The 24,270-nt window shown below is 37.3% G+C and overlaps 1 protein-coding gene across 1 annotated transcript; it reads right to left on the reverse strand.

Annotated features, from left to right (window-relative positions):
* Nucleotides 1-86: 86 nt before the first annotated feature.
* On the reverse strand, nucleotides 87-24,185 carry LOC113093312 (bone morphogenetic protein receptor type-2-like). The gene is made up of 13 exons (XM_026259124.1): nucleotides 23,181-24,185; nucleotides 9,833-9,988; nucleotides 9,583-9,753; nucleotides 9,213-9,320; nucleotides 9,017-9,108; nucleotides 8,645-8,872; nucleotides 7,797-7,911; nucleotides 6,223-6,383; nucleotides 5,949-6,096; nucleotides 5,730-5,866; nucleotides 5,458-5,627; nucleotides 3,196-4,415; nucleotides 87-1,928 (listed from the first exon to the last, which is right to left on the reverse strand). The coding sequence occupies exons 1-13, from the start codon at nucleotides 23,254-23,256 to the stop codon at nucleotides 1,666-1,668; spliced, it is 3,045 nt and encodes a 1,014-aa protein (XP_026114909.1). The 5' UTR covers nucleotides 23,257-24,185; the 3' UTR covers nucleotides 87-1,665.
* Nucleotides 24,186-24,270: the final 85 nt, after the last annotated feature.

Raw genomic sequence — 24,270 nt, forward strand, 5'->3', positions numbered from 1 at the left:
CTAGTGGTGAAACTCTCATATTGCAATTCCAAGTGTTTGATGACAGTGAGATAGATGTCTTTTCATCATAATAAACAGAGACCGTGCAAATGCAAAGCATAATTTAATTTAAATCTGCAAATAACAATACACTTTTACAGTCTGCACCATCTTATACAAATCACAATTTTCAAAAGGTCTCAGCAAGGGGTAATAAAATGATTGACCACGACACTACGATTACAACGATTGTGTTAACAGGAGAATAACATCATACAAACATTCATCCACGCATACATGCACAAGCAAGCACATATTTGTGCATAAACACACTAGGGACGCAGCTGAAAGTATCTTGTGCCAGTTCAGGTAAGGATAATATGGGACTCTGTTTATATGATTATAATAACAGCATCCGATTCATTATCATTGACATGCCAGAGCAGTTTAGTAACATAAGGTTTGATTTCAGACCAGAGCTGCTTGCTTCATGTCATTGTGCATAGCAAAAAAAAGCCACTCTTGTGTGCTGTGCTTTGAAAAAAAGACTGTTCTCAGGTTTCTATCCGATTATTCGATCCTTTGCCCTTTGTTGATTTTTTGTTCATCAAATAATCAGAACAGGTAAGTGTATACAAAGATGCAAATCCCTATAGGAATAGTTACAAGCATGCAGCACAAAAACCTTTCACACGACAAGACACAAAGACACAGGAACAAACACACAGAGAACTGATCTTGTGTGCTTAGGCACACTCACTTACACATAGAAAAACAAGTAAATAACAAGTAGGTCCAAAGCATCATTAAACAGTTTAACAGGATCCAGAACAGTGCAGCTTTGTCTTGCGTCTCTGAGTAAAGCTTGTCCAGAAAGCAAGAAGTGTGTCTTCTGCGTTTGATCATATCAGATTTCTCCTTGCTCTCTGTACAGTCCCACCATTTCTAAATATTGTCTTGAGTGTCTGATGCTGATATACATAGTGCCACCACAGTGAAATGTTTTGAATTGCTGTTTCTGTAGTCTGTTGGCTTCTTTCAGACCTCACAACAGCACTTACAATATCCAAACACGGAACTCCAGTTATATTGTCTCATAAATCTCATAGCTGCTGAAACCGTGCATGGCAAAATATTAGAGAATGTAAACATATTCAGCAGGTCTGCATGGGGAAAAAATGAAAGCTTTTATAACCTTACAAATGTAAATAAGTGTTAATTTGCACATATTCTTACCAATGAGTTTTCATGATTTTTATAATTTTATAAAGGTTACACTCACAAAGAGAAATGAAGTATTTTAGAGATAACATTAATCGATTTCTTTCCAGGTCTAGTAATCAAAATTCTCTAACATTTTCCATGACCTTGGGAATGTGATGATTAAGTACACTGGTTTAATATTATCGACCATTTTAAATGGTCAAAATAATTTTGATTTATAAATTCAAGCAGAAAAGTGCAACCAAAAAGTGGCTTCATTAAAAAGAAACATACAAAAACATTAAACTAAAAGATGGCTGCATAGCTCTTTTCAATGTAAAGACTCTTACTGTGCTTACAACTGGGGTTCAATTTAAGACATTTATATGGTCCAGTCCACACTTGTCTCCACAAACTTTAGACTTTGTAGAGCTGTAGAGTTTGATTTGACATTTGTTTTCAAGAGCAAAGTGAGGTTTATGTTCAAAAGTCACAGTCATTGGGATCTGAGAAGCGAGATCCTCCCCGACTACCTAGATTCACGGCAGAGGCTGATTTAGGTCTGCTGGTACCGGCTTGATTCTGGTTCTGACCGTGACGATTGTTGTTGTTGACTTCAGCATCCAGTGTATCTGTGGTGATAACCCAGCTGGCAGGACGCCACTTCTTCAGAGCGTAAGGTGTCTTCACTCGCTTCTTGATTTTATCTCCCGACCCTTCGGTCATGTCACCGACAGACTTGCCATCTGTGGGTAAACCAAGAGATTACAACAAAAACGTGATTTCAAAATGTAAAACAATGGGCCTTGTTCATGAAACATGAGAAGAATGTATTTATGTGTAAATTGTTCCAAAACAAAGTTTTTTCAAACAATTTACAGAGCAATTCATTTTGCAGTAACACTTTGTTTTAAGGTGTTCTTGTTCCACGTTACATGTACTTACTATTATAATAACAATAAATTATGCATAATAACACGCTAGTACACCCTAACCATATAGTAAGTGCATGTAGTTAATTAATATTACTCCGTACTTAAATGCATAACTGCACTGTAACTTTAGATCATGTTATCATATTTTATTATCATATGTTAATTAGCAATAATTAAATATTAAAGAATTATTATCCACTGTTACAGGAAGCTTGACACATATTCTCAGAGCTCTAAAATAGACAAAAATAAAGCTACATAAAATATATGAGCAGTGTCTTAAAGGCCCAAAAATGTCACAATTCTTCAACTCAATTGATTTTTGTTGCACAAATTCTATTACCCTAGTTTGCCGCGTGAAAGTAAAGCTATTTTCTGTGAGTGTGCAAGACTTCAAATTCAGTCCCCACTGTGCATAAATAACTAGAAGAATAACAAAGTGAGATAAAGCTAGTGGTGCCATGGTTTAAAAAGTTAAAATGCACTAAAAACCTGCTTGTTTATAATTAGGACAATACAAGATAATACGATAAAAAATACTAATATAAAGTAGACTTATGAGCTAAAAATAACTGGATAACTGAAATATGAATAGCTCCAGTTATTCCACATACCCCTTGAAACAAAAACTCTTTGGTTCTGCAAAAAAAGTACATATTTTGCATTCAAAAGCACATTTAGTTTGAAAGCATGGTCCCACTTTATATTAGGTGGCCTTAACTACTATGTACTTACATAAAAAAATAAGTACAATGTACTTATTGTGTTCATATTGTATTGTAAAACACTTTTGCTGCTATTGAGGTGGGATAGGGGTAAGGTTAGGGAGAGGGTTGGAGGTATGGGTAAGTTTAAGGGTGGGTTAAGGTGTAAAGTATGGCTCAACAGTGTAATTATAAATGCAATTACAGAAATTAAATACATATGTAATTACATGTCTTTTTTTTCAAATATAAGTACAATGTAAAAACATGTATGTACACAATAAGTACATTGTACTAAATTATTAATTAAAATGTAAGCACATAGTAGTTAAGGCCACTTAATATAAAGTGGGTCCGAAAGCATTGATACTCACCTAGTAAAGGCAGTGTGGTGATGGACAGATCGAGTGAGTTGGGTCTCTCAGGTCTGCGCACGCGGTTTTGTCTGAGCAGGGCCTCTCCTTGTGTCTGAGCTTGGGGTTGTGCCTGTGGAGGAACCACGGTTGGGGCAGGACACGGGTCGGCCAGCGCGACAGGCTCCACGGTAGGAGCTGATGGAGCATCTCCTGTTGGACCAACATTCTCACTGTTCTCTCCTCCCTCTCCTCCACCCTCAGTGTCTCCCTCACCCTCTCCCTCGCCATTGTTGTTATTGCTGTTGTTGTTGTTCGCATTGTCAGGATGTGCCTCTCTTCTCAGAAGAGGCTCTTGCTCGTCAGGGCTAGTGTTCAAGAGGCCAAAGGTCAAGTCCTCTGAACTCATGGCGCCCTTCCAACGGACATCAGTGGCACTGGCTGCACTTCCTGCTGACTCTGGTGCTGCTCCGTTCGCATATTTACTCACTGCTGCTGCCGCAGCATCATTGTTGGCAACGGTAACTGGCCTGGCCTCATGTGCCGCTCTGACCGCACTGGCTTTAGCCACACCCATCTCGACTTTCTTAAGATTTGACTTTCCAAGCTTCCCAAACTTCATCCGCAGTGATGAAGATGACAAGGCGGGTGTTTTCCCAGAAGGCTTAACATGGAGACTTAGGCTACTTGGCCTCTTAGGAACATTCTGCTGCTTAGGGAGGATGGTTATAGGGGTGTCAGTTAGCCGACCAGAACCCTGTGACCCTGAAACGTCAGAAGCCATCTTCATGAGGGGGTAGAACGGGCCACGTGAGATGGATGTTTCTGGAGAGCAGAACTGCTTCTGCGAATGCTCCATCAGGCTCTCATCAGAGCTCTCTCTCAAGTTCCTCTGGACTTCACTTGGGTCCAGTTTAGGTATCTCCAGGTCTTCCTGGGTCAGCTGAGCACAGGGAGGGATGCTGTTGCCCACTGGTGGAGGCTGTGTGGCATTGTAGGAATCTGAGACAGGAGTAGGGGAGGAGCTTTCTGTCCCGGACTGTCGTGATTGGGCCTGCTGCCACTCATAGTTTATGCAGTTCCTGTTCTTCTCTACAGGGTTAGACCCTCCCACCGAGGGTGGGTCCATTGAGGTGTCATTGTGGAGGGGTTTATCAGCGCCCTCATGGTCTTCAGCGTTTGTAGATGAGTGTTCAAGGAAAGAACCCACCTTAGGCATCTGTCTTCCAGCAGAGAAGTTCCTAGAAAAGTTAAGTTGATATAAGAATCACTTACTGTAAGATAAAGGCCTTCATAGACTTATGCACACCGCAAATGACAACAAATAGACCATGATTTGTCACAGTTTGTGCTAATTAATTATTAAGTATCAGGAGTTCTACAGACTTTATCTGGGACTAACTAAGGGTGTGCATTGTGCAATATTAATTAATAATTACCTGCATGTGGCTGAATTAATTGTTTCAATGCATTGTTGAAGTTGGATTATGTAGCAAGTACTGGTTATTTACTGCTTGTGGTCATACAGTACAGTAATGAGGTTGTTCAATCAGTGATTGCTGATTATCTACAGTTGTGAATGGTAAGTAATTACTGGTTACTGATTACCCGAAGTTGTATGTGTTATTTATTACCTGTGGTTGTACAATAATGGCTGGTTATTGATTACCTGTAGTTGTATTTGTTATTTATTACCTGTGGTTGTACAATAATTACTGGTTATTGATTACCTGTAGTTGTATTTGTTATTTATTACCTTTGGTTGTACAATAATTACTGGTTATTGATTACCTGTAGTTGCATTTGTTATTTATTACCTTTGGTTGTACAATAATTACTGGTTATTGATTACCTGTAGTTGTATTTGTTATTTATTATCTGTGGTTGTACAATAATTACTGGTTATTGATTACCTGTGGTTGTACAGTAAGTGGTCAGTAATTAATGGTTATTGATTACCTGTGATTGTATGGTAAATATTGGTTATTGATTACCTGTGGTTGTACGGTAGGTGGGCACTAATTATTGTTTTTTGATTACCTGTGAATGTATGGTAAATATTGGTTATTGATTACCTGTGGTTGTACGGTAGGTGGGCACTAATTATTGTTTTTTGATTACCTGTGAATGTATGGTAAATATTGGTTATTGATTACCTGTGGTTGCACACTGAGTGGTCAGTAATTATTGGTTATTGGTTATCTGTGCTTATACAGTCAGTGGTCAATAATTATTGTTTTTTGATTACCTGTGACTGTATGGTAAATACTGGTTATTGATTACCTGTGGTTAAACAGTGCAGTACTGGGGTTGAGAGCAGGACTGGCTGATTTTTCCCTGTCCCAGATAAGGAGCAGTTCAGAAAGTCTCTCCTCTGCACACTGAGCCGTCAGTCGGGCTTCAGCATCCTGATCCCAGCAGTCTTCCATTGTTTCTTTCAAAGAGTGCACCGTCTGCAGAATACACAGGCACATACATCAACATCAACAAATCTATTTTAGTCCACTGAGAGCTGATAAGTTGCATTTGAATGTGTTAACATCTTAATTTCTCACCAGACTATTCTCTTTCCAGGCCTCTGGGAATTTGGGTCTTTCTTTTTCTCGGGACACAAGTGCCTGCATGTCTTCTATGGTAGGGTGATTACCCACCTCTGCCTGAAATGCCATCTGAAAAGCTGGAACTGTCTCACCTAGTGCAAGAGAGATTTTTACTGAGTACAAACAGCAGCTGTGCAATGGAAAGATTTTCATGTGTACATGTGTGTGTGGTACCTGGGAAGAGGTCCGCACACCGCATGAAGGTCTCCCAGTAAAGCAGACCCAGTGCATAAACATCCACTTGTTTCAGTGCTGACTCACAATCTCTTAGATTGACTGCACCTTCTAACACTTCTGGAGCCATGTATCGCACTGTACCCACCTATTGAGTGAGATGAAGGGGTAAAACATATGATTAGTCTGAGGTATTATTGTCCAAAACACTGGTCTGCTGTAGATTTTGTTGGGTTGGATCAGACTGGACCATGCTAAATTGCTGTTTGCTGACCTCACTGATGGCACTGTTGTCCTCTTCTCCGTGCCCAGGCGGTCTCTTTCCCGTCAGAATCATGGAAAGTCCAAAATCACTGATCACACATGAGCCATCTGTCTTCACCAGCACATTCCTACTGTTCAGATCCCGGTGGGACACGGCCGGTTTATACACATCTAACAATGAGAACAAGAGAGGGAAGGAACAGAGAGATTGAAGGAGGGGGATGAGAGATGAGACAAGGAGAGAAAAATTACATTATCATTACCGCTAGAGAGCACTAGGACTCACTTGTGTCTCCAGAAATAACCTATGTAACAGGGATTTTTATCAATGTGACTGGTCCAGTTAGGCACAAGCACTTAAAACACTTAAAAAAATTTTTTTGAGTGGCTTATGTTTGTTTCCTCTGTTTTACAAAAGCCACTTAAATATATAATTTAAAAAATGACAATTTTATTAAATATTTATTTTATCATTTAATTTTTTATGTGTTTTATCAGTAAATAATTGAATTTATTTACTGATTACTAAAATGGGTATATAGGTCATTAAACCCTACGCTATCTTCAGAAATGAATATCTGTTTGAAAACCAATATTGGTTTGGAAGTGGCCCATCCGAACAGATTTTAGAACCACATTGTTATATAATAATGCTGTGTATGAGAGCATATATGAGTGTGTTTGAAGTTTGGCCAGTTTCTGAGTTAAAAAAAGGATCTGTCATTATATATCAGGATGACTGCACTGAAGATGAAGACTCTTTAGTCTCTCTTTCTGTCGCAGTCTTTATGCCTTTCATTTCCATGGATTTTTTTTTTTTTTACTAAATAAAATCTGAACACTTTTAGAGCCTTTCACACTGAAACAAAGACAAAGAGAAAGTAAAAAAAAGCACTGTGAATTACGCCCCAACGCTACCTTCCTGCTTTCTCAGACTGAAGCTATAAATAAAGCACACACACCCACTCTCACATCCATGCTCCATGCTTAAAATATAAAAGTGTTTTTTAAATAGTTGACAACTTTGATCTGTTTTAGAGCTTGACAGCCTGAGATCCAAGTAAAAAAAAATGGTAGAAAGCTCCTATGCTCAAGCAGGCTATTTAATTGATCAAAAATAGAGTAAAAACAATACAATTGTGAAAAATGTATACAATTGAAAATAACTGCTTTCTATATTTCTATATTGATATATTATGAATAAAAAATTGTATCCACCATTACTCTGGTAATCTAGTTGTGCTGTCTAATATTTTTTTATAAACTGTGCTATTTTTTCAGGATTGTTTGATTAATTAAACGTTTTTAAAAATTGAAATGTAACATTATAAATGTCTTTACTTTTGCATTTGATCAATGTAATGTGTGCTTGCTGCATTATAATATTAATATCTTTCCCCAAAAATTCTTACTGGCCCTAAACCTTTGAATAGTAGTGTACTGTATATCATAACTGTATGAAAAAGAGTAGCCACTATATTCATCAGAATTCAGCTTTTGTATTTAACAGAACTCTTTGGACTAACAGAACTTTGGAACGACAATTGTCTGAAATCTGAATTTATTTGTTATTGTGCGTCTCACCCCCTCTCTGTATCTCTGTGTGCAGGTAGGCCAACCCTCTGGTGACAGACAGAGCCAAACGACAGCAGCTCAGCCAGTCCACAGTCCGCCCGCACAGATACGTGCACAGAGAGCCCTGGGAAAACAGAGGGAGTACTCTATTCAGAGGAAATCATCTGCAAAGTACAGGGAGGAGCGCACAGGAAAAATGTGGCGGGGGGGGGGGGGGGTTTGAGACGAGGGGAAGAGGAGGGAGAAGCGAGGGAGGATGAGATTTAACCACAGAGCAAAAAAGAAAAGCGGTTCTGTATCTCAAAATTACAGGAGTAGCACAATTAATGCACTCCTGCCTTACCTCAGGGATGCCTCCTGTCACTGTGGCAACCTGGCTTGAGGTTAGCCCACAGGAAGTACAGGCTGAAAGCCCACGGTTATGAATAATTGAAAACTTCTCAGCTCAGTCAATAATCTCTCTCTTCCTCCATAATATCAAGAGAGTGTGTTGTGGGTGTGAGTATGTGGCGAGAGGTAAAATGAGGATATTCTGCTAAACTGTAACCTTTTCCTTGTTCCAGAGGATGAAAAAGGCAAAACTGAAGGAAGAGAATAAGCGGGTTTAAGATATCGCATTACACTTGCGGGATGCTGTTACCACAAGATCAAACATGACATCAGATCCCTCGGGTCTCTAAATATAACCACAAAATAAATGCGTGCGCTTGCACTTTTGGAGCCGTGTTGTTGAGAAGAAGGAATGTGAGAGAGAGAAAAAAAACAGAAACAGACTGAGAAATGGCTGGGAGGAAAAGAATAAGCAATCTGGAATTAGATTAGAGTTTGCACTTCCTCAGTGTTCTTGAGATACTCACATACGGGTAAAACTCCAGCAAGAGGAGAAACTCTGTCCGGCCTTCTGTACCGACACGTTCCTCGCTCTCTAAGAAGCGCGCTACATTCTCATGATCCAAGAGGAGGCGATAAATCATACGCTCATTAGTAAACTGCTGCCGGTTAGCAGAAACAAAAACTTTCACTGCCAATGACCGGTCCTCCAGTGAACCGCGATATACTGTTCCGTACCGGCCCCGGCCAATCAGCTGTGAGGAAAAGAAAGAAATATTGCACTGTTCAAATCTTTGGATTCAGGGAGATTTTTTACTCACATTTTCTGTAGGGGTTTATATACACAATTTTATTTGCTTAAATGAGGTGGAAAAAAGAATCAGGCTGTGATTGGTCACCTCCAGCAGTACTAGGTTGTCTAAATCCAGAGAAGGTGGGGAAAGCGCAGTCTCCATAATATCCAGGGTATGCAGAGAGTGTTTACCGCGTCCTGAAATACACATAGGTATATAAATCCTCATGCACATAGGTTAATTTCATTAGCAGGATTGAATCACACATGAAAAGCATCATAACATCACTATAGCAACGCACCTCTTAGGACGCGGTAGCCGAAAAAAAGCAGAATGACGAGGACAGCAACCATGAACACAGTTGCTAATGCTGCAACTATGGCTTCCTCTCTGTAAAGATGGCGGGAATCTTGAAGGATTAAAAGACAAAACGTTAGATCATGGATCAGGTAATGAACTAGGATTTACAAGTATTCATTATATTAATCAATATTAATAATGCAATTACAAATAATTAAAATAATTTTACCCATCTGTCATTTTTACTTACTGTTAGTGCAAACACAATCTTTCACTCAAACTCATTTGTTTTTCGTTTGCGGAACACTCTCTGTATGTCTTTTAACCACACACACACACACACACACACAAAAACACACAAATACACTCACGTAGAGGCTGTACGGTGGTGGGGGAAGGAGGTGGGAAGTCCTCAGTAAAGTTCAGGTTGCACATGTCTTTTTTGCAGCAGCAGAATCGAAGCGTTCCATTCTTGGCCATTGATGGTGGGCTGGTCACCGTGCAGCGGTCATAGCACTCCTGATGTTTACCTGTCCAGCAACCTGTTTTAAATGGAGTAAGTCAAGGTGAGACTGACTGTAAAGTGATTTGTGTGTCAACACGAGGAATGTATTTACATACCTTGCTTCTCCAGCAGAATTTCATTGTTCTTTTTCACCCAGAGTCCAAAGCAGTGAACTCCATGATCACAGCGAATGGTGGAGTTCTCAACAAAGACACGCCCCTCTCCATGTGGCTTTTCTGTGAACGCACACTCCCTCTGCTCACTCTGTGCAGCTAAAAAGTCAGAGGTAGATATTCCAAAATATAAGTACTGTAAATATTCTAAAATATATATTTTTCATATTTTTCTAATATAACATTATAAAAATGTAAAAAATTTACTGATTGGATGAGCCTTGTTCAAAGCCAATGTATTCAAAAAATGAAATTACCGCTCTCTCATATAAATATATATATAGGCCTAAATGTATACTGTATATGATCATCTTCTTCATGGCAGCTTGGTGCATTAATATACATTTTACAGTAAAAACAAGCCTATAAAACAAAAGTTACAAAAGTTATTCAGTCTAGAGCAATGAGAGATTTTCTCTCTTTTGTTGTTTAATTCTCTTGAATTTCAAAGAGCAGGAATATTAGACTGCTGTCACTTTAAGAGCTGCCCTGATCCAGTATTTTGTCACATGTGTTTTCTTTCTTAGCTGTTTGCTCTCACATAAGACCTAAATTACTGGGTTTATGAGGATACTTGCAAAGATGGGAATTTTGACACATACAAGTATGTGTATTTATCTGTTCAAGCCCTATAAAGTGGCAAAAATGACATAAAAAAAAACATTTCCCTGCTGAAAAAAAAAATATATAGAACCCATCACAGAATTTGTAATGGTTTTACTGGCTATATGGGTTATTGTGATAGTTTTAATGAAAACTGTAATGGTGGCTCTTGGTCTCTGCTGGTAATTGGTCGCATTCTATAACGATGGCTTGTTAAAACCTAATGTAATATGTCCCAAAACACACTACAGGAAACCATTTTTAATGGTTTTAATGGTTAAAAGATGGTTTGTAATCTTTGTAATGGTATCTATAGTGGTTTTAATGGTTAAAAGATGGTTTGTAATCTTTGAAAGGGTATCTATAGTGGAAACCATTAGAATTTTTGTGATTTGTTTCTATTGTTTTTTCAGCAGGGTTCTACATAAGGTCTATATGAAGACCTGTCTTACTACATGATGGATTCTGTCTGGGTTTAAAGGGGGGTTATTATAATATCTTAAAAGGTGCTCAGTACAATCTAGCAAGTAGCAGAGAATTAAAAACTGGGTATGGTTGTTACTGGTGTTCTTCTATGGCTAGTTGTTTTGAGAAAGCCATATCTTAGTCAGACAGGCTTTGTGAGAAGCAAACTTATGCGGGTAGTGCATGATGATTGTTTTTTCTTAAGGGCTGCAGTTTAAAGACACTATCAGTGAGGAATGCAGATGACAAGTATCCTGGAAGGGAGCTCAGCTTTGGGAGATTATGTCCAAGGTCATCCTTAGCTATGATGTCCATAAAGGCATGTCTCTCTCCCCTCCCACTCTCTTCTCTGCTCATGGTCTGCTTGTGGAGGAGGATGTGAATGTTTTCTGATAGCAACACAACTGAGCAGTTACCCAGGGGGCTTTATTCTACTAAACCTACACACTAACCCTGAGAGTGCGTGCAAAGACACACACAAACACATCACATGTACATGCACACACTCATGGATATATATAAACACGTTTTTCAGGTATTATTAATGTATGTTCACACTAAATACATACATATACTGTAGTAAGTTTTAAAAAGCATTTTTAATTTTACTGTTCTGAAAGTCAATGGCCATATATTGTCCACAAATATTGACTAATTATATTGAGTAATTTTATCAATTTTAAATAAAATGTGAGAATTCTCATGCATTAAAATCATGAACTGTGAAAAACTTTTCAATACTGACAATATCGACTTCACACTCATCACACTCATGTTCTGCCAAACTTATATTAATTTCCTTCTTCTGTGAAAACATAAAAGATGTTTTTTCCATATAATGGGTTTTTGGTTCCCATTATATGGATAAAAAAAATACAATGGAAGTCAATGAGAAACTGTTGGGTTACCAACATTCATCTTTTCTGTTCCGCAGTAATAGAAAGCCATAAATGCTCAGAATAAAAGGAACAAAAACTGTCACTAGGGTGGTACTAGGGTGATACCTACTCATGGGTAGATATTTTATTTGTATGATTATATTGCTAAATTGGGAGTTAGGACATGTGGATGGATTTATTTCTGGGAGATGGATGGATTTTGGTATGCTATCCTACTCTTCTACAGCTGGGTGGATGATAGGAAACTATTGAGGAAACCATATTCAAGTAATTGTTTCCCTTTTCTCCTTACAATGGCACAACCAGGACATTTAGGTGATTTTCATTTTTGAAGAAGTCAGAGAAGATGTCCATCTCCTTTGGCTCCTGAAGTTAAGAACATACTGCAGTTACATGGGATTCTTCGACTCAGATCTCGCCCAAGGGAGAAGAAAGCTGGGAGAAAATATATTCGTTCAATATGTACAATTGTTGGAACTACTTCTTGTGGAACTGCTGTGGATATTAAAAGACAGCCAACTGGGCAAAGAAATTTTTTATCTGACTGTTGTTATCAATCTAAGAATTTAATTAATATCAAGATAAACCAACACAAGTCAATACTATCTATGCCTGGTTTTCTATTTTCTAAAGTGCATTCTTTACGTCACAAATGTGACGAGCTGCACAGTGTAGCACTGAATAATAACTCAACAGTTGTCGCCGTTTCAGAGACTTGGTTAAATGATAATCTGGTATCCCAGATTTAACTGTAATTTTTCATGGATATACAATACATCGGCAGGATTGCAAGGGGGGTGGGGGAGAAGGAGTTGCCTTGTATGCTTGTAACACCATCAAACTAATTTGACTGACATATATAATATATAAGAGAAAGAGCATGAAGCTTTGTGGGTCTGGTTACATCCCAGTCGTCTTCCTCAAGGTTTAAGTTGTATTATTGCTGCTGTGCTATATTTACCACCACGCTCTTCTGCATCAGCCCAACCTGATTTACTAATCTCACAGTATTAGGATAGTTGTCTCAGATATATTGAATATAACTATCAGCAGGTTGCAATTGTCATACTTGGTGATACAAATAAGTACAATTCTGAATCCATCTGCAGCAGACATGGTCTGAAATAAATTGTGGCTGGAGCAACAAGGAAGGCTAGTCAACTAGACTACAGATTTACCAAAATTTCCTCCATGTAGTATTGGCTCTTCTGACCATCAGACTTTCTTGATAAATGCAGGAAACTGGCCCACCAAGCCTATTAAACATATGTTTTGCAGAAAATGTAGCCCTGAGACAATCAGGGATCTGGTCCTCCTTATGAACACTGATTTTTCTCACATTCATGAAGCTATGGATCCTGAGGCTAAGGTTGGTGTCTTTATTCCACTATTATATCTATCTTGGATAATACAGTTCCATTAAAAAAGTCTCTACCACAAACACAGATAAGCCTAGGATGACTGTTTAAATTAAAGATCTGATAAAAGATAGGCAGTATGCTTTTTGTTCTGGTGACAAAACCTCTTATAGAAAGTTTAAATCAATCATTGCCAAAAAAATCAAGAACACAAAGAAACAATATTTCCAGCACGAGGTGGAGGTACTGCGGTGCTCTAAGCCAAAACAATGGTTTAAAACAGTGAAGAATTTAATGGGGATGGAAGGAGATAAGAGTGACTTGGTGTCTCAGGATCAAAACATATGCAATGTGAGTGTGACACTCTGGCTAGGCACCTTGCTTCTGTGTGGAATTATGCGAGCCATATTTCTTTGTCTGAGGAAGAATTTACCTGCAAATTGCCAAATTGTAGTGTACCTCCTCTTGAGTATTGGACAAGTTATTATTAGACTCCGTAAAGTGAATGCAGCCAAGTGCAAGTTAAAATTCCTCCTTGGGTGCTAAAGATATTTCATGAAGAGTTGGCACCGGTGTTATGTGACATCTTCAATACATGCATCCAGAATAACATTTTTCCACAACAATGGAAGGAGGCTATAGTCAAAGCTGTTCCTAAAAAAGCAAAGCCTAGTTTTCCAGCAGATTATCGCCAGATCTCACTACTCGGCTGTGTTGGAAAAGTGTTTGAAGGAATCCTCAGAGATCCCATTCTGGAGGATACAGTTACTAAGATCGAACCATCACAACCATGGCTTTATGAAGAACAGATCAACTGACACTGCCTTGATTGAAATTCTGCAGCACTGGAATGAAGCACTTAACAGCTCCCCTATAATGGATATACACGCTGTTTTCATTGATTTCACTCGAGCTTTAGACACAATTGAACATTGTCAACTGCTACACTCCTTAGGTGGCTTGCATGTTAGACGACCCCTTTGGCGTATTGTAAGGAGCTATCTGAGTAACAGAGAGCAGAGGGTGAAGTGGGGCTCATGTCATGTGTGTCTAACTCCTTTCCAGTTCCAGCTGGTGGTCCTCAAGGAGAACTTCTATCCCCTCTGCTTTTTGTGATATGAATAAATAGCCTGGATTCATATTTGCCTCCTTCGGTAATACCTATGAATATGCTGATGATCTAACAATCACAGAGTTTGTAATGGGATCTTTACCTGGACTCACTCAGAAGGCCTTGGGTAGTGGAATGGTGATAGGAATTTAAATAGTCAATGAATGGAGTTAAGACTGTGGACATGGTAATTAGTGCCAGGAGAGAGGACAACATTCCCTCCCTTCCCTCGCCTTTAAATTGCTTGGAGTTCAAATATCCTCTGACTTGTCATGGGATGCCCACATTAAGTACATGATTTCGAAGGTGCATCCAAGAATGTGCAAGTATATTTGACTTTTAATATGGCCAGTTCTTGAATATGGTAGTCCAGTATGGGGTGGTCTACCTAAAGGTCTCTCTGAGGAGTTAAAGAGGATTCAAAAGCGATGCTGTCGAATAGGCATATGTAGCCACCATACATACTCTTACTAAAATACTCAAAGACAATTCATTACCGTTGCATTTTTTCCTGCCTATGGCTCCAACACCAACATATTCTCTTTCTACGGCACAAGATATCTTTTGTACCCAGGAGCCAAACTAAATGCCATAAACTCTCCTTTATTCCATTGCTTTAAATTTGTTGTATGGATAACTTACAGGTCCTTGATTAGGATGCCTTTTCTGTGAATCTGTGTTGGTCATATATACTATTTTTTAGTTTTCGTTAATTTTTTATTTTATTATTAAGCTAGAATTTATTTATTTTATACTAAGTAATGATTGTCTTGGAGTATTTGTATGTTTGACACATTTCAGAGTTTTGTGCTCCAATACCCTATCATGTCAAACTTTAAACAAAACTAAACTAAAGGTGCAATTATGTAAAATTTAAATACCTGTATTAAGGCTGTGCAAAAAATCGAATGCATCAGTAAAGATGCTCCTGTAATTAGAAGTATATCTCCAGCACTTGAATTCAGATCAGGGTTGCCAGGTTTTCACAACAAATCCTGCCCAGTTGCTTCTTAAAACTAGTCCAAAACTAGCCGAATTGCGTTTCCGGGAGGTTCCCACGATAAAAATTGCTTCCCCGGGTTAAAATATGCATTTTTTGGAAGGGTTGTCCTGGTAAAATTCGCATTTTAGGGGCTAAATATCACGTTATTGGTATTGGGGTTGCTTTAAACCGCGGACATGAAAAACAATCGCAGACTTGGCAACACTGGTTCAGGTGGAGCGGCAGTCACTACACAAGAGCCGTAGTCTACCGACAACTAACACAAAATCGACAAAGAATCGCCTACGATTTTAACATTGATTTTGTGTAGATTGTCAGTGAATTGCGGTTCGATGTAGTAAATGCCAACCGGTGTTGCCAAGTCTGTGGTTGTTTTTCATGTCCTCCGCGGGTCAAAGTGACCCCAATACAAATAATGTGATATTTAGCCCCTAAAATGCGAATTTTACCAAGGCAACCCTGCTAAAAAACTTATATTTTAACCCCGGGAAGCAATTTTTTATCGGGGAACCTTCCGGAAGCGCGATTGCGCCAGTTTTGGTTTTGAGAAGCAACTGGGCAGGATTTGTTGTGAAAACCTGGCAACTCTGATCTGAACGCACGTGCCGGAGATATACTTCTAATTACAGGAGCGTCTTTGATGAGATGTACATGAAAATTGCATTCGATTTTTTGCAAAGCCCTAACCTGTATATACATTTTAGGTACTAATAGAGTACGTACCTTTAAGGTATTTCCAGCACCCTTTAGGGGTAAATAGGATACAACATTGTACCCTCTAAAAGAGTACCACAATGGTAGATTTTGTACCTTTTTTTCAGTGAGTGTACAGGATTTGAATGACATCTATGGGAGTCTAACTGTTGGAAAAATATCTTGAAATATCCTGCAGTGCAACAACACTGTCATGTGGTGTGACATGCCCTCTAAAAAAAATGCGGGGTTGTTTCAACCCAACTTTTGGGTCAAAAATTTAATGTAAAAATGTATCCCAAAAGCTGGGATAGTTGATATTTGACTCAAAGTTGGGTTGAAACAACCCAGCCTTTTTAGACTGAAGAAACTGTTTAGAATACTCTATTAAAGCACTTTTCTAATTGTATTATTGCATTGTATACAACTCTATTATGATTGTGATTTGTCATGTTGGATAAAAGTATTGGCTTTTAAATAAGTATCAACAAGAAAAAGACCTTAGAGTTTACAGCGTGCATTTTCCTTATACATACACACAATCTAAAATATTGATATTTAAAAAAATAATGTGCAGATGCATACATTACTATTTGTAATGTACATACACATTACTCTGTGAATCTAAAAGCTTAATTCAGTTTCATCATACAATTAGCCAATGGTGGTTTCTGACACTGGCTGACATATCAACCTAATGAGCATTCAGCCAATGGGAAGCTCTGACACAGGTTGACATATCGAGATAATGAATGTGGTCTGTTCATCCATCTCTGTATTCAAGTGACAAGCACGCTGGGGAGGAAGAGTGTGCATATAATGTATGTGTATTCACAAAGATGACTGTTTCTGACAGGGTAAGTAGAGAAAAATGAAGACACTATCCAGCATACAGAAAAAAGTAAGAAAGGAAAAGTGAGAAAAATAAAATAAAATAAAAAATATATATATAATATTATATATATATATATGTTATGCCTTAAAAACATTTCATTGTTCCATTAAATTAAATACAAGAACTCTTGCTTTCCTGTAGCTGAGCTCCATGCCAGCATTGTACTGCCTCCTCACCAAAAGCTGCAAAATATTATTAAATTATAACTCAGGCAACCTGATACCCCTGCAATCCAGTTTATGAAGCACTTCAGTAGCATAACTGCAAACAAAATCCAACTCAGTGAAGTGGATAATTCATGACTCTCCACTTCTTCCAGCACTACAAAGCACAGCAATGTGCTCACGACCTACATACTGATTCACATCTAATGCTTCCAGCCAAGAAACCCTCCCTTCCCTTTCCTCCAATCTGTCCATCCAGCCATCCTTTCACCCAGCTGCTCTGCCTAACCGTTTGAGTACACTAAAATACTTACAAGATAAGAAATATTTATGTGCGTGAGAGAGAAAGTGTGAGTCAGAGGTGAATAGGAGTCATTCACCATTGTCCTGTAAGAATGCATCCTGTATGAAATTAGCAAATGTTTTATCCCCTAAAGCAAAAGTTCACCCAAAAATTGAAGTGTCGTGAATACTTATTCAAATTCAACAATGGCACCATAAAATCAGTCCTTATAACTCCTGTGCTATAATCCAAATGGGTGAAACTTTATTTTTCAGTGCCCTTGTTAAACGTACCTACTATAGTAATTAGTAAAATAAATTATGCATGCTAATTAATTATTAATTCATATTAATCACTACTTATTTGTGCACTGTAAAAAAGAAATCTGTGACATTTACGGTAAAATACTGGTAAACCAACATATTGAATCCTAATATCTGTTTTGAACCAAGGTAATGCACTGATAACCATCAAAAACTGGTGGTGATGAGAAAGTCATGTGACGAACCATAGCAAATCACAAACAGCTTTTCTACGAGCTGAGGAGGGCAATACTTATATATTAGGGATGAAACGGTACGTGTATTCATACCGTACCATTTTGGTTCAGGGCTCTCGGTACGGTGCACGTGTGTAACGAATGAATGAATGCAATATTTTGTATGCGGAACATAGGTGTTTCCAAACGAACATATTAAGTGGGCAAAGTCTCCGCATTCAGCGCAAATCCCGCCCTGAAGCTGATTCTAAGCGCGGTGACACACTGGCTGCATGGCGTGAGCGTGGCGACGTTTCTGCTCCGTGTCAGTTGCTGCTGCTGTAGGTGACATAGAGACACATATATATATATATATATATATATATATATATATATATATATATATATATATATATATATATATATATATATATATATATATATATATACATATATATATATATAAATATGAGCTGGGATTGGTAATGCTGCACTGTAATCAGTTATTTATTTATATTTTTCATTATATTTTATTATATGACATTGGTTTGAGACTGAGAGTACTTTATTTAGTGGAGAACTTTGCAGCAGTATTTTATTTCTTATTATTTTTTTATTTTATATATATTTTATTAAAAAGTATTAAAAAAAAAGACAAATTGTAAACAAATTGTAAAAAAAAAAGTTTATAGTAATAAACAACCTGCAGTTTAATGTTTGCATTTCTTTCCCTTACTGTACCGATTACACCCCTATTATAAATAGAAATTGCACAGTGTCATTCACACAAACACTAAATCTCATCATGGTGACACACGACACTGAAATAATGCATTAAAACATTAATTTAACAACATTAGCTATAAGATTAAACCTTTATGTACACAACTGATAAGAAAAAAACATCAAATATGAAGTGTCATGCAGGGAATTCTGAGAGTGTCAAATTATGGTCACTGTAAATTATACTGTGACTTTTTCTTTTCCACTTCCAAAAAACATTTTTAACAGTATTTTACTGTAAAATTACATTAACTATAATCACATTTATTCACCGTAAAAAGTGCATTAAATTTTCCCCCGAAACAGTTCCGAAATTAAATGTCCAGCGAGTTGCACTAAGAGGTTAATGTTCGTGACCTACACTAAACCTAACCATTTGTTAGGTAAAAACAAACATGATATTATAAAAATAAAAATGCATTTGCTGAAGCAACCATGCCATTTTAGATCTTCTGCATGTCTTTGAGCACTTTTATTGTCACTCTTGTTTCACAAGAATTGTATCTGAATGCAAACCAAGCAAGTTTATTTACTACAGGAAAGCCATAAATACGGAGCTGGTTATGTGATGCAAACACCAAAATGTATTAGTTTACAAATCATGCACTATGTGTTAAATATTGTGCAACTGCACAAAAATATGTCTTTATTAATCAGTAATCTGCCCCATGATAATTTGTGAGAAGGAATAAAACTTATTGGTTTTTACTGCCTCCAGTTTTCATTTCAGCTGGAAACATTTTAAATTTTCTTTAGTTTAGAGACTTAATCTGTAATCTTGTAATGTAACCTTCAGCAAATATAAAAAATATATTTTTCATACTGTTTATTATAATACCGTGATGCCTACATTCATAAAATTTAACAGTTCAAATGGTTAATTTTAGCTTTTAATTTTTAATTTAGAAGTAATTTTTAAATTAGAAGGGGAAGTCGTGGCCTAATGGTTAGAGGGTTGGACTCCCAATCGAAGGGTTGTGAGTTTGAGTCTCGGGCCGGACGGAATTGTGGGTGGGGGGAGTGCATGAACAGCTCTCTCTCCACCTTCAATACCATGACTTAGGTGCCCTTGAGCAAGGCATCCAACCCCCAACTGCTCCCCGGGCGCCGCAGCATAAATGGCTGCCCACTGCTCCGGGTGTGTGCTCACAGTGTGTGTGTGTGTTCACTACTCTGTGTGTGTGCACTTCGGATGGGTTAAATGCAGAGCACAAATTCTGAGTATGGGTCACCATACTTGGCTGAATGTCACTTTCACTTTCACTAATAGTATAGAGTTTAATATCTGCCATATTCAATTATCAACCATACCTTACAAATAATTGGCTGAGCAATATCAGACAGAATTTTTATATTTCAATTGTCAATTCAATTTCAATTCAATTTAATTTTTAATACCCTATCACTTTGTTCCTCATGCAAATTTATGATATGAGATTTGAAGATTTGGAATATAGTGCGCAAATCATATGGACTACACTAAAATCCTTTTTTGAGAGCTTTGTGTTTACTTCACAGAATGGCTATAAAAAGGAATTGTATTCTTTTTCCACTAGGTTGACTTTTGGCTCCACTAAACATACAGACAAGCCAATAATCTGTTTGACTGATCATCCACTTTCCAAAAAAGAACTCTGATATTCTGCAGAAGATTTCCCTGTTTAACGAAAAAAGAAAAGCACATGAATTATGAGCAAACTTTAAAACACAGAACCACTTTCACTTATATTGTGCATTCTAAAAAGCAAATCTCTCAGTGTTTATCTTTACCATTTCAATCAGTCCAATTTCAAGGCAAGGAACAGAATGAAAAGGAGCTGTTTTTGTTTCAAATGTTTCACTGCTGGGTCTGCTTAACATACAAAAAGTCTTATTTGTTTGACTGATCAATTTTTCAAATCAAAACTTTTACATTCTTTTAAAGAACACTCTTATTTCACAGAAAATAAATAAAAAATAACATGCAGTTGGAATGAGATTAGAGTAGAGAGTAAATAATGTCAAATTGTTCATTCTGGACTGAAATCTTCCTTTAAATCTTGGTATGTAGACAAAGCACAGATAAAACACCTTTATAAACATACTACAGAGAGTACAGAACAAATCAGAACTACACAATTGAAAGGGCATTGTCTTAGTGCTTCTCAACTCGCAATCAAATACACAACCTTCCCTACCCCAACATGACACTTACTGTCCTGCTGGGGATTTATCATTTCTAATGTATGGTGTTTAAAAACGCATGCATTCACAAAACAACATGATAAACCAAGACAATTCCACACTATGGAATGCAGTGAATATTTAAGGAAGCACACAAAAGAAGAGTAAAGAGGAGGAAATTGCACACACACACAAACTGTCAAAAGTGGAAAAATGCTCCAGGTCAAAATGAAACAAGGCAAAGCTGGAAATCAGAGGGTGTTTTCACAATAACTTTGTTTCAAGGGGAATTTTAAGATTTTATAAATTTATAAAATATTAAATTTCAGAAATTTCAAATATTAAATACGTTTTTACAGGTAAATTAATGTAATATTTTACATTCTGTTTGCATATTTTTTTATGATTTTTATATTATGGTTATACAAAAATTATAACATTAACTTACAGAACTTTGGGATATTTGTATTCAGTTTTATTATATTATCAATGTAGACATGTATTAAATATAGGAGTAACTGAATGTTTTATTTGAAACAATATAACTCATTAGAACATGCAGAAATTAAGAAATACATTTTCTATTAAGATATTTATTTTAAGGAAAACTGGTTGGAAAAGTGTAAAGAACCCAAAAAGTGTTTGTCATGTTCTGTCAAGTCTCAAGTTTTTTTCTGATAATTATGGATATGGACTAATAGGGAAAAAATTATCAGGATACGTTTTTGGCCATATCGCCTAGCCTTACTTATGCACTATTTTTATATGTCCAGTTTTTACTTTAATTTTACGTTGTTTTAGTGCTTTCGTTATGTGGCTTTGTTATTTGTATGTGTTTTCAATAGATTTCTATTTAGTTTTTTTGTTTCCATGTTTCATTTAGTAATCTTACTGCTTGCCAACATTTCTAATGTTTAAGTTTACATGTGTCATCTAATATTTAAATACATTTTAAATTTCAGCATTATTTCAATTACAGAAAACATTTTTATTTTTATTTTGATAGGACATAGGGCTGCACGACTATGACAAAAATCAGAATTGTCGATTATTCCCTTGAAATTGCAATTGCTATTATTAATTACGATTATCACAATTTACGCTGAATTATCTTTATTCCACTGTTTGATGCAACAGCATGCCGCATTTTTATATGAAAAACGTGTGCTTTTCTATAGCATTAAATGTCAAATGTCAACTATAAAACATCAAATGTCAACTATACATTAGTAATAACATTAGTATTATAGGGTAATACTAAAACTAAAATTAAAACAAAGGAAAAACCCTTAAGATAATGTAGAAAGAAAGAAAAAAAGCATCTTAAGCACAGAATAACATAAGTGGGCTTTGAACGATTAATTGCCGCTTTTAACGATTACGTTATTGTGGCATCCATAATTGTAATCGCGATCAGGAATTCGATAAATTGTGCAGCCCTAAATACTTGACAGGAAGCAAAGTGGAAGAAAGCGCCACCCAAAAACACTCTTAAATAGTTTTAGCTAATAGCTTGATTCATAATGCTTATATTTTTATTGTTGAAGTCTAATAATCAAGCTATCATTGTGTCACTGTAGCAAAAATAAAATTGTTCTCCATACTGGTTGTAAAAACACTTTGACTGAGTGAGTCTGATACTGCTCTACAACCAATAACAACACTACTTTAATAGCACCATAGTAACTACAAATCTGAGGCTGGCGTGAATCTGGACATAAGCAAGAGTGGTGTACTGTCCTCAGATACGTGCCCGAGCAGATATTTGGCTCTGGTTCCAGTCCGGATGGTCAGACTGCGGGGTTAGCTGTGGAGAAGGCCAATCTGCAAGCCATAATGTGCCTATTTAAGCATCAAACCGCAAGATGAGAAATTACGTTCCATGCTTGTCTTGACAGCTAATCAGAGTTTAGCCTTTATTCCCTTCACATGAACCATGAGCAGGGTCAGCTCTTATCTTATCTGTGTGATGCTCAGTAGCTCTGCAGCTCAGCTCAGTGCCAGAAAGAGCACACACACATACATAAAATAGAGAGATATATTTAAATGGACATATAAACACAGATACAAAGGCACAACTGTTTATATATATACTCATCCACACAGACGAGGACACAAAAAGTGCAGATCTCTTGACTCACACACACCTACTCGCTTTGCTACTTATCCACAAGTACACAAACACACACTCAGGAAATTAAGAGTTACTGACGGATGTGGGTGGCAGTAAATTAACCACAAAACTGTCAGGACACAAACACACACACACACTCAGCGTACAATTAAGACAAGGAGGTATATGGAAACTAGGGTGTGGAACAGCAATTTTACTGTAATTCTATGATATTTACTGCCGTTCTTTCTATTGCTACTATTGGCTAACTATTACTTACCGGCCACAGGACCCAGAAGAACCACCAATGCAATCAGTCCAACGTGAAGAATTGTTATTCGGCCTTCATCTGCCATGTTCTTTTCTTTTCTCCTCCTCTTCAAAGACAATTTCGGATTTATTCTCGGTTACTTGTACAGCTGTCTAGGCTGAATATTTGTGCTTTGGAGAGTCCAGCATCACATTTTTTTTAACAGCATCAAAAGAAATTTGTTCCTTTTAGAATGACAATGGAATATAAAATAAATTAAAACTATTTTAAAGGTCTTGCATTAACCCCTTGCATTGCTTTTTTTTCTCTCCAGCAGGAAGCATCAAATGTAACCAGCTGAAGACTGTTTAATCTGTCTACTGAGAGTCTGTGTCTGTTGTAACAAACCAAATCAACGAATTACATCAAACTTTGTTTCCCCCTTTGTTCCAAAGCTGGCGCCACGTACATTTGCCTAATCCGAGTTTAGGGCAGTTATATGGGACATCCCGAGACTGCAAGTCTCCTCGATGGAAACACACAGTTTGTGGTACAGGGAAACATCCGTTTCGTGACTCCCGACTATTAAAACGTCCATTTGTCGTCATACTCCTCGCGTTCGTTATCTTTTGATCTTCGTTTCAGGTTTTCTCTCTGTTTCCATGATTCATTGAGCTGAGAAACTGTACGTTTTGCGTTTTTCGTCCGTACTCCTAACAAGGTGAACAGCAACAGCAGACGGCCAGGAAGCTGCAGACCAGACAGCGACTGGAAACGCCTCGTCTTCAGATTGTCTCCGGGATCCGATTGTTCGATGTGGGGGCCGATTCATAAGAGAAAAGAGGCGAGGCGCCCTCATGCGGCAGACTGAGAGAATGACACCATATGAAGACAGGCAAATATGGCTGACATTTAACATTTAGAAAATTATTGTTTAAAAATCAGTTTACATATCTAATATAATATAGTATAATTTACATTTGCATTACATCTTAAGTCGTTTAGCAGACGCAAAACGACTTATAAATGAGGACGATAGAAGCAATCAAAATCAACAAAAGAGCAATAATATGTAAGTGCTTTGACAAGTCTCAGTTAGCCTATGCAGTAAGCAAGGTTT

Source organism: Carassius auratus, chromosome 6, assembly GCF_003368295.1.
Source record: "Carassius auratus strain Wakin chromosome 6, ASM336829v1, whole genome shotgun sequence".
NCBI classification, from domain to species: Eukaryota; Metazoa; Chordata; class Actinopteri; order Cypriniformes; family Cyprinidae; genus Carassius; species Carassius auratus.